The sequence below is a fragment of the Brassica napus genome, chromosome C7, assembly GCF_020379485.1.
Source record: "Brassica napus cultivar Da-Ae chromosome C7, Da-Ae, whole genome shotgun sequence".
NCBI lineage: Eukaryota > Viridiplantae > Streptophyta > Magnoliopsida > Brassicales > Brassicaceae > Brassica > Brassica napus.
The window spans coordinates 48,853,506-48,865,821 of record NC_063450.1 but is presented as its reverse complement, the minus strand read 5'-3'; the positions used below and the strand labels follow the sequence as shown (position 1 = coordinate 48,865,821).

General features: G+C 30.2%; 1 protein-coding gene and 1 non-coding gene across 3 annotated transcripts; one reads left to right on the top strand and one right to left on the bottom strand.

Annotated features, from left to right (window-relative positions):
• The first annotated feature begins 9,202 nt into the window (after positions 1-9,202).
• Positions 9,203-11,710, top strand: LOC125590076 (protein DETOXIFICATION 56-like). Of its 2 annotated transcripts, XM_048763035.1 has the most exons (2): positions 9,203-11,140; positions 11,245-11,710. In XM_048763035.1, exons 1-2 carry the CDS (start codon positions 9,869-9,871, stop codon positions 11,248-11,250), a joined length of 1,278 nt encoding a protein of 425 aa, XP_048618992.1. In that variant the 5' UTR covers positions 9,203-9,868; the 3' UTR covers positions 11,251-11,710. The 2 variants fall into 2 exon arrangements, with proteins under 2 accessions (XP_048618992.1, XP_048618991.1); XM_048763034.1 differs by having other exon boundaries at positions 9,208-11,710.
• Positions 11,578-11,650, bottom strand: TRNAK-CUU. The gene has a single exon. It is a non-coding gene; the product is annotated as a tRNA-Lys (tRNA).
• Positions 11,711-12,316: the final 606 nt, after the last annotated feature.

The window sequence follows — 12,316 nt, the reverse complement described above, 5'->3', positions numbered from 1 at the left end:
AGGATTTATCTTGGGAACCAATCTGTCTACCACGCTGCAGGCGTGACTAGCAGTTTGATATTGTTCTTGTAGAACATTTATTTTATTGGAGCATTTACAGCTGGTATATGTGACTTGATCACTATATTTATATGGGTCGTGTCTGGCAACTGCTTTAGTAAGTTTTGAAATGAATTATCTTTTGGACTTCTATTTCACATTGTGTTTAGCCCGAGGATCAATGATAATTCATTTCAACTTATTTTCTTTTCCAGCTGTTTATTTTCTCCCCCTTATGTTGGAAGTACTAACTCACTTTTAGAATTCATGTATAGCCTTACTTATAGTTTTCGGGGATGGCTCTGGATTCTTAAGTGTCAATAGAGATTTATATCCAACATATATTTCCAACCTCATTTGAAAACACATCTTCATTTGAAGCTCTGTGGCGGAGCAACATCCAACATTCTTAGATGAAAATGATTGGTTTCTGATTCTATACCAATGATGGGGAGAACTAGTGAATATTTATTGGCTTGATGCGATCCAATGTTGCTCAAAATGTTTAGCACTTATCTCAGTGAATGTGCTATAGTCGTTAAAGACTTTAAGAAGTGAATTCACCAATATTATAAAAATGCATAGTGGGTGATCAGTCCACTAACATCTTCGTTATTTATGCCAATATCTTATTTTGGCTGGTGAAAACCATATTACCCTTTTATCTTATGGGTAAGCAACATATGTCAAATCATTCGGAAGAATCTTCTGGTTCTTATATGACTATGCATATGACCTTTAAGTATATATTCGCATTATTAATGAACCAAAATGGTCTAACTGATTCATGCCAAATGTAAACTTCTAGTTTACTATACATTTATCTTCATTATACTAATCTTTGTGTAGTACAATATATAAGAGGCTGTAGATATTTTCTCTAAAATACTTATACTGCTTTGAGAATTATTTCTGATTGAAATGTATATATCATTTCGTTTGCTTATTGTCTCAACATAAGTGTCTCAAAATCTTACGGATTTACTTTGAGAAAAATTCATTAATCTTAGTTTTAGTGTAAACATAATCTTCTGGATGTTTGACTTATCATAAAAAGTGAGATTCTTTAACTCTTCCCCTCGAGATGATAATACTACAGGTTTATCAATCTCGAATGTATCTCATTTTCTTAATCAACAACATATCCTACATGGGTTATGTATTTTTCGTAGATCCTTTTAACTTTTGATACTTATAAAAATACAATACCTTAAGAACTTTAAATTGCATTCTTAAGAACTTTAAATTAAATTTTTATGTGCAGTAATACTATGTATACTTCTGGAGCATCATATATATCCTCTTTTTAAGCATTCTATAAGTTTTTACTACCTTGTATTGTACACACAATAAATTTTCTTTCATCTTCAGATGAATTCATAATTTCTTTTCTTTATTACCATGTTTATTTTCTCAACTTTAAGTGAGAGTATGAGTTCTATAAAGAAACTCTTTGGACCTTGACCTCATTTATGCTCACGTCTAAAACCACTATTTATGAGTTTTTTAAATGTCATATTCTCTTCAGGAGAATGAATCATAATCAACTAGACGTGATTTATCAATAGATATTTTTCAATATATATGCATCATAAAAAAAAATTTCTTGAAGAAATTTTACTTTTAAACTTAACATCCAACATAGTTGGCTTTATTTACAGACTTCGGGTCTTGTAATCTTTAAATGCAAAATACAAAATGAGCTTTAGGTAATCACTTCAGGTGATAATACCTTTTTTATATATATTATCTTCCAAAACTTATGGATCTTTTAGAGTCAAGCTTTAAACTTAAAATCCTCAATATAAATGGTAATAAAATCAAAATATTTCAAATATATATAAATATGTATTAACAAAGGTGTCTTATTATATCAGAAAATAAATAAAACTTTCATAGTAATTATTATATAGACTATATTATTACTCTCATGCTTTTTAACAAAGTTTAACCTATCAATCAATTTTAATGAACAAATTTATATCACTGCCAACTTCATGCAAATTGATTTATCTAATCAAGTTTGTTAAACTTGTATATAAAGCATAAAAATACTTATCTTATAAACAGAAGTATATCGGCGATGAAAGTTTCAGCTGTTCACGTTTCTGAATTGGCTGATAACTTGTACATATCTTTCCGAGAGAATACACAATCCTGAAAACTTTAAATTTTGCTCATATAAATATGGCCATTACATTAGTAAATATCAACATATAATCCAAATTCTTTTATGATATTAGACCAAAGACTAATCGACCACAAAACTAACCGATTACAAATAATTTCTTTTATGATGTAGACCATGAATCATAAAGTATGTTTCCTTAATACCATTAAACCATGAAGCATATTAAAGTATAATAAGCAAAATTTAATTCATCAAATAACTATTATTCTTACATATAGACAAGCGTTGATATATATATATATCATCGTCTAAAATGACAATATATATATATATATATATTTAGAATTTCGCAATTTTAAAATGAACCATTTATTATGAACTTCATAATTTAAAAACCGTTTACATTAATCATACAAGCAATTACAAGGAGAAGCGATGTAAAGAAAATTAAACCGATAATCATCTTAAATTCACTCGGAGTAAATTCTCCATCGAATAAACCATAAATAGAAACACAAATAAAAATGGCACATAAAAACAAAAGTGCGCGAATCATCTTTCTTGAAAAATCGGAGGAGAGCGATTTTGAAATTTTTGAGAGAAGATGAAATGTTTTGGATGATGAAATGAAGTGAAAATGAGTTGTATTTATAGATGAAAATTACTGTTCATGACCGTTGGAGAAAGGGGAAATTTTTGAAAAAAATTCTTTGTGACCGTTGGGGTTAAATCGAGTGCACCAAAAATTAGTCCGAAAATATCGTATTAAACGGTCAATCAAATCTATAAAATTTAATAAAAGTGAAAAATTATGACAATGAAATATTTATGTTATATGACAATAAATCATGCGACGGCTCAGCCGATCAATGCAGAATAATAAATAAATTATACGGCGGCTCGGCCGACCAATAAATAATAAACAGGATATAAGGCGGCTCGGCCGACCAATAAATAAATTAAATTACTAGTAAATAATATAGGCGGTATTCCGGCCATTATAACATGATATAAATAATAGTAGAGGCGGTATACCGACCATTATAACAGGGTATAAATGATACAAATAAATTTTACCGAATTGCAGAGTGATCGTGCTGATAACGTGTTATGAAATAACTTATAATTTATAGTATCGAGAAATTTAAATAAGAGTAGAATTTAATACCCGTAGGAAGCAAATAACACTAATATGAGGGAGAGAGTTTATTATAAGGAAGAAGAAAAAGATGTAAAGGTGTTTGATTATAAACTCTTGTTCTTGTTTATGGTGTACAAAAGAGTGAGATGAGTGATGGTATTTATAGTGAACAACAATACATAAAATAACAAAGATAGTGCTTAATTTGGTAAATGAGTGGGTGATCATAGTGTTTGATGAGTAGATGATCATAGTGCTTGAGTTGGTAAAGGAGTGGATGATCATAGTGCTTGAGTTTGGTAAAGAAGTGGATGGTCATTTCGATGCTTAATTTATAACAAAGTTTATATTTTTATTTTGGAATTGTGTATTTATAGTTTGACATTAAGAGAGACTTTTTTAACATTGAGATTAAGAAAGTTGAGAACTAAAGCAAATTTTGGAGGAGACATGTGGGTTAATTAGTGATTAAGTGGATTCTGTAGGACCAATTAGTTGGCCTAGTTGGAGACAAATTAAGCTAACGACAAACTAAAGCTCAAAGAAACCTCACATGATTCAAGGTTCTTTCCATTAGGAATCTCATTATTATCAGTAAAGTTATATCTTCCGTATACACACATTTCATAGATACAAGTTTTCAAACATGGATCGCCACGAAAATATTAAAATCTTTAATTGTGTTCTTGTTTGGAGTGGATAGTACTCCAAACATGGGCAAATAGTTAGGCTCTACTAAAGTAGTAGTTTACAAAACTGTGATACTTATAATAAAAAAGGCTTCTGATACTGTATAATATATGATTGTTGGATATTAAAAATATATGCTTGTTTGGACTTTTGATTTAGGAATAACAGTGATCGAAGTGAAACAAAATCTAACATGTAATAGTTTTTATACTGTTTTTGTTGGAGTTCAGTTTTTAATCTAATGTACAAATTAATTGTGACGTATTTGGTTCAGTTTAGTTTTAGGATATAGAAAGAAACCCTCATCTTAACTAAAATGTTGAACATTGTCTGAACGGAATTTTGCATTATAAACAATAATGGCCTTAATTATATTGGTTTGTGCAATAGTTATAAGTAGGCCTGAGATTTTTGTCTGAACCGAACCAGCCGGACCGGACCGAACCGGAATTTTTGGTTTTCGGTTCGGTTACGGTTTTGGATTCGGTTTGGTTCGGTAAGCTTTTTAAAAATAATTCGGTTTTCTGTTCGGTTTTCGATTTTCAAAAAAAAAAAAATTAAAACCGAAAAAAAAATCGAAAATATTTGAAAATAACTGAAAAACCGAACCAAAATTAACCGGAAAAACCAAAAATAACTGAAATAACCGATTTTAACCGAATATATTCGGATTTTTTGAGAATTATACCGAAATTACCCGAAAATAAAAAAGAAAATCGATTATTTTCCAAAATAAAAGTAAAAACCGAAAGTAACCAAAAACCGAACCGAACCAAAATTTAATTCGGTTAATTTCGGAATTAATTTTCAAAATTTCGGTTAACTGAAAACCGAAAGTTCGGTTCGGTTTCAGAAAACTGAAATCGCAGGCCTAGTTATAAGTTAAGTCGTCCAACTTTTCAGGAACTCGTCGAGGATTAAATTCAATTAACATTTTAAATCTCTATAATATTATTTGAGAAGTCAATTTCCTATGTGTCGCTCCTACATTAACTGTCACGATGGCTGATTACACTGATATCCTTAATGAATTAAAATATTACACTTAAAATACTATTTTTTATTTAGTTTCCTTTTTAAATTTTTCCAAAAACATATACATATAAGAAAAAGGAAAAAAAAATTAAAATTAAAAAAACGAATTGAAAAACGAAAAATATATGTATATATAATATGATTTTATAAAAAGGGAAAGTTCACAAAATAATAATATTACATTTAAAAATATTTCCAAATAAAATAAAATATACTTTTGAAGTAATAAAATACTTTCTTTATATCTATATTTTCTTAGATGAAAAATATAAATTTGTATATAATGTGATTTCATTAAGAATTTACATAGATAATCTTGATATTAGAAAAATAAATATTATTTCTTTAAAACATAATTTTAAACAATACAAAAAATTCAAAGTAATATAAATATTTTTATATATCGATCTTTTTCTTAGATGACTACATTATAAAATAATTAAGTAACATAAAATGATATATGTTTAACTGACTAAAATAGTTTATAATTTTTATTATTCAAGTGTTATTTATTTTTCATATATTTAGTTGACTATGATATCTTGCAATAATAGAAAAAAATATCGATAAATTATAGTTCACTTATATAATATTATTTTCAAATACAATCACAATTTTGTTTACTGCTTTTTTAAGAGATATTAAAAAAACTAAAAATAAATTTTAAAAATAAGCATCGTTTAATAAAATAGTTACAAAATAGTTTAATAAGGTAGATATACTATTTTTTATCATTATTAAAGTTATTTATTTTCTTAATATTAAATTTTCTTATAAATTTTACTTTTTTATGTTTGTGGAACTTGACATAACCATAATAAAAATATCAAAGAAAATATAAATTCTCATTTTTAAGATTATTTAAAATAAATTTCAGTTTCCATTCAATAAATCAAAGGCAAAAGTTATTTAGAATTTATAAAATATTTTAATTATTGTAAATATTGATATGTGTTCATGAGCTCCTAAAAATGTACTAGCTACTTATGCATGTAACTTCCTATTGAGCATTGCTTTATTTTCTAATATTTTTTTAAAAAACATCAACATATAATTTGATAAATATTATAAAAATACATGCACATTTAAACGATAAATAAAATTGATTTGATTTGACTTAATTATAATAAAAATAATTATAATTCATTTTGAATTTGAAAGAATATATGTAACCTAATATACTCACAACATGACTGAATCGACTAATCCAACTTATATATAAAATCATAGATTTAACTACAATAAGAATATATAATTTTATAAAAATAGTAATTTGTTTTATAAATATAAATCATAGGACAACTCAAAACATATTAAAAATGAAAATAAAATAGTAACCAACTGTTACAATTTAATTCTTTTGTAAAATTTATATATATGCATGAGACTTCAGAATATTATCGTTATATTAATTTAAATAATTTGAAATTAGACACTTTACTTTATTTATTTTTTTCATTCTAAGCAAAATATATCTTTAAATTATAGATAATCTTCATAAAATATATTTACATATCTAAGACATCAACCACCTAAATGTGAATAAGAAATTAATTAAAATTTTAATATATTTAGAATAAAAAATATTGCAGTTGATTTCAGAGATTCAATCAAATTTACTCACATGATAACGAAATCGACTGTAAAAACAACAAAATTGACTGTAAAAAATAACAAAATCGATTAGATATAATATATATTTAATCATATGTATAATTAAAGTAATATAATATTATTAATATAAATGATTCATACAAGTTATAAATTAATTTAAAATTAAAAAATAAATAATAATTAATTATTATAGTATATTTACTTTAGAAATATTTATATCCGTTCATGAGCACGGAAAAATCAGCTAGTATATATTGAACGCTAATCTATCTTCCGCTGTTGGCTCACCAAAATGTTTCCGGACAGCAATTGTCTTATTCTGCCAACCAGCAATTTTTAATTGATCTCTTCTTAATAATATTACTATAAAGATTTTTAACGTTAAAACCCCTCAACTACGTTTGTTTTGGGTAAAAACCTCCAAACTAAGTATTTAACGTAAAAGCCCTCAAACTAACTTTATTTAACGAAGTAAACCTTAATAGGTCATAATTACCAATACTACCGGTAAATCTTTAGTTTAGGAGTTTCTACATTAAGTAAATATAGTTGAGGGGTTTTACCATTAAAAATAAAAATAAAATCAAAATTTTATAATATTATCTAAAAATTAGTAACTTAAATTTTCAAAATTAGCATTTTTAATTTTTTTTGTAAATATATGAGTTTGATGTGTTATTAACATCAACATTATATATGTATAAATTAAAAATGTAAAAACCGAGAAAATATAACAAAAATTATATAAAGAATTTAGACGCAGTAAGACTTTCTTCTCTAACTTCCGGATCAGACATATTCCAAGAGCACAAAATACTATGGCGGACAAGCTTGCAAGTGGTGCGAGGAGTTCTCCTTCAGCTATGTTATATGTCGATTCAATACTTTCGGTTTGGCTTTCTGAATCGCGCGGTCCAGTTACTTAGTTCTCGCTTATGTTGTCAAAAATTTTTTATTAATTTTTAAATAATATTATAAAATTTTAATTCTCGCTTATGTTGTCAAAAATTTTTTTATTAATTTTTAAATAATATTATAAAATTTTAGTTCTCGCTTATGTTGTCAAAAATTTTTTATTAATTTTTAAATAATATTATAAAATTTTAATTTTTTTTGTTTTTTAAAATTTTAATGGTAAAACCCCTCAACTATGTTTACTTAATGTAGAAACCCATAAATTAAAGATTTACCGGTAGCAATGGTAATTATGACCTGTTATGGTTTAATTCATTAAATAACGTTAGTTTGAGGGTTTCTTCATTAAATACTTAGTTTGAGAGTTTTTACCCAAAACAAACTTAGTTTAGGGGTTTTAACGTTAAAAATCTTTACTATAATAGTAATAATACTTAACTGCAAGATAACTTAAAATATATATATGAAGACATGAGTTTTGTAGTCAGGTTTTGCTTTCCCAGATCCAGTACTTCTCCGAAGGTACATGTAATTCTGTAAGTTCTCTCCAATAATATAAATTTTAAGCTATTTCAGCAAAAATATTCTTTTAACTTTCTCCAATAATTTTGATTAAAAAGCTTTATACATATCAAACCAAATATCATCAGAAGCATCGTTATTTTCTTTATCAGTCAAGGATCACATGTTTAATTTTGCCCGCGGTTTCAAGAAATGCTATCAGTAGACAGTAGTCATGCATGGCACTATCTTTCAATGGTTTGCGACTTTGAGCTTCACAGTCATAGACTTAATTTGTGTAGGTTAGAGGAAAACTCTTTTTTACTTTTATTTTTCCTATCCATTCAAATGGATCGACTCGGCAGTAATGTAACATGTTTGTTGGCTTGTTGCCTAATGTGTCGAGCAGACGTTGAAATACTCTCTGATGGTCCGGCACAAGTAAATGAGCCCTTGTAAGCCCAAATGGGTAGTTTCTCATTGAGTTGATTGATTAATTAGTTGCATACTTTTCAAGTTGCGATAACAAGGGCAATTAACGAATAAAACTCTAAACGTCTCTGATTCTAAAGCAACAATCATTTCTAAATTATCCTTCTGAGAAAATGTTTCAGTTAAAGTTGCAATGTCTGATTGCGATCATTAATTCGATGTAAGAGTGGGAATCATATCAGTACGATGGTATCATGTTTTTCATGCATATGATTTCCATTACACCTACTTTGGGTTATTTAATTTAAACTTGAAAAAGCATCTAATTAGCGCCAAATCGTGGATAGTAATTTTCTAAAAAAAATTTAAATTTTCTGATATCGGCTCATGTCCACTATCATAATCACTCATGATTTATGAAATAAACACGGATAGACGGATAGTTTGCTACATATGTTTTTCCTACAATTTTGTTCAACCACTGATTTAATACTTATCATCTCACATAAACTTACCAACCAGTTGAAGCCCCTTTTTAACCTTTTTTTTTCTTCTCTTTGGTTCTTTTAGAATTTAGACGAAACCTCTTTTGAGAAGCACCAAAATAAAAGTTGAATTATCCTGTGATCCATAAAAAGCGTTTGTATATTAAATTCATGATGTTTTTCTTCACACAATTATATGCCTAATTGCAATTATTTGTTGCTTTTCTATAAAGAAAAATAGAAAGCCAAGGTCGCATATCCTCTCTCTTTTATTTGTCTTTTGACTCTTCTTAGATTTATAGGTACTAAGAAGAGATCAGAGATGGAACTGATCAACTATCAGTTTTGTCAGTAATAATCGGGGCTTGAATCCGTGCACTATAGTTATACTTTTGACCATCATAGAATTTCGCATAGTAGTTAAAACAAATCTGGAATCAAGTTTAGAAAATCTTTAAAAAGATGATATTAATAATATTAGTTGCTCATTTAAAAAAAAAAAAATAATAACAAGAAAAAAAAAACTGAAAATGGAACTTGTATGGTTTCACCATCATCAACGCACTAAGAAAGTATAGGACACCCACCAAGTTGTTCCACCTCTTCTTCTTGAGCGTTACAATAACTCTCTCCAGAAAATCGCATCCTCTCACGCAAACCATGCTTTTAATTTACAATTTACCTACACGAAAACATAAAAGCCATTTTCCACCTACAGAGTTGTTGATCTTATCAACAAACAAACAAACAAGCAAAGCAATTATCTCTGCATTTCTCAAAACCAGGCTAAAAAATTGGCTGAAGCCTCTCAAAGCTCTTTTCCTTTTATTCCTTCATTTATCAACTTCTCTTTCCACAAATTAACCTCTTCTTCTACACACACAAATGTCAGAGGCATCGAAGTTAGAGACTTTTCATCCAGAAGTCTCTGAAGGGTGCTGTTCAAAGACCTCGATGCAGAGCATTGTTAAAGAGCTGAAACTTCAAATGAGAATAGGTTTACCATTGGTGGCTATGAACTTGCTGTGGTTTGGTAAGATAACAAGTACATCAGTGTTTCTTGGCCGTCAAGGCAAGCATAACCTAGCCGGAGGCTCATTAGGGTTTTCCTTTGCAAACGCTACTGGTTTTGCTGTTTTATACGGAATCTCTGCTGCAATGGAACCCATTTGTGGCCAAGCCTTCGGAGCCAAGAACTTTAAGCTTCTCCACAAAACACTTTTGATGTCGGTGCTCTTGCTCCTCCTGATCTCGATCCCTATCTCTCTCTTGTGGCTCAACGTTGACAAGATCCTCATCAGTTTTGGTCAAAAACAAGACATCTCCTCCATAGCCAAGAGATACCTTATCTACCTCCTTCCTGATCTACCAGTCCTCTCTCTGCTTTGTCCCCTCAAGGCTTATTTAAGCTCACAAGGCGTTACGCTCCCAATCATGTACACCACAGCTGCAGCCACTTCTCTTCATATCCCCATCAACATATTCCTCTCTAGGGCAAAGGGAATCCAAGGAGTTGCAATGGCGGTTTGGATCACAGATCTTATCGTCGTGATTCTTCTAACGGGGTACGTGATAGTCGCTGAGGGATTTAAAGATAACAAATGGAAACAAGGTGGATTGTTGGACCAACGTGGTCAAGACTGGCTTAATCTGATCAAGCTTAGTGGACCGTGTTGTCTCACTGTCTGCCTCGAGTGGTGGTGCTATGAGATCTTGGTTATACTAGGCGGGAGGTTACCAAACCCTGAGGAGTCTGTATCCACCTTGGTCATAATTCTAAACTTCGACTACTTGCTTTACGCGGTGATGCTCTCTTTAGGCACGTGCGTGGCTACACGAGTGTCTAACGAGCTCGGTGCGAATAATCCCAAAGGAGCTTATAGAGCAGCTTACACTACACTCGTTGTGGGTGTTGTTTCGGGTTGCGTGGGAGCTTTAGTGATGATAGCGTGTAGAGGTGTGTGGGGGTCTTTGTACGCTAGCCATGACCTGATGATCATAAACGGTGTGAAGAAGCTGATGCTGATAATGGCCGTTTTTGAGGTTATAAACTTCCCTTTATTGGTGTGTGGAGAGATTGTTCGTGCAACAGCAAAGCCGTTGCTTGGAATGTATGCGAATCTTGGTGGGTTCTACCTATTGGCTTTGCCGTTAGGGGTGAGTTTGGCGTTAAAAGCTAAACTAGGTCTTGTAGGGTTCTTGATAGGGTTTTTGGTTGGAGCATCAGTTTGTTTCTTGATATTGCTCATGTTTATTGCAAGGATTGATTGGGAGAAAGAGGCCGGTAAAGCACAGATTCTAACTTGTGACACAGAGGGAGAACATACTCCACAAGACTCTAAACAAGATGGGATCACAATATGAAGAAGTATGTTGATGTCTTAGGATATAATATGTTCAACGACGCTCATATAGAATAGAAGTATCTTATTAGTATTAGGATTCAAGTTAAGATAAGGAGTCAATGCAGAAAATGTGAAAGCTCCAGTGAGTTTACCAAATTGGAGTTTAGAGCAACTGGTGCCTATATATTAAGGTTTTCCATTTGGAAAAAAAAAAAAAGACAATGTCGACTAGAGGAGAGAAAAAGGAAACGCCCACCGTGGGGCTCGAACCCACGACCACAAGGTTAAGAGCCTTGCGCTCTACCAACTGAGCTAGACGGGCTATTGGTAGTTAATTAATGTAAAGTGTAATACTCCTTGGTTAGTTGATCAATCTTTACTACTCCTTAGCACCATCACATATCGCGCAATGATAATTCTGAAAAGGTTCTGAGTGATTTCAGAACTGAGAATGATTATCCTAAATTTCCCTAAAGGAGGAGGGATTGAAATTTGGATTTAAAAACATTTCTCTAACATGCATTCAGGTCACTTACAGATAAGATAAAGCTATACAATTAAGGATTAAAGTGATAAGTCAAACCTGGTTTTAGTTACAGAAAATCAAAGTGCTTTTTACGAGATCTTCACACACCCTGTAAAGCACACATATATATATGTAACCTTAATCAACAATTATTCCCACGCACTAATTTTAATTTTCAATTCATTATGTGTATATTAACCACAAGACTCATCACTTTCACACAAAACGTTATACATATAGTTTTACCAAAAAGAAGTTACATAGATAGGAGTATTGGATAAATATGGTAACCTTGTTAATAGGATCCAGATATGATAGCTTCAGGGATTGATATGCGCGTGCCCACATTAGCTTCTGATGCAACCTGGTCGTTTCGAGACAGAGTAAAAAATTATAGAGATCATCAGATGGTGAAGAAATTGATCGGCACACTTTCGTGCGGATAACAGAGAGAAAACGAAT

Coding starts and splice junctions, on each gene's coding strand:
- LOC125590076 (XM_048763034.1), top strand. CDS start 9,869: ATGTCAGAGGCATCGAAGTTAGAGACTTTTCATCCAGAAGTCTCTGAA.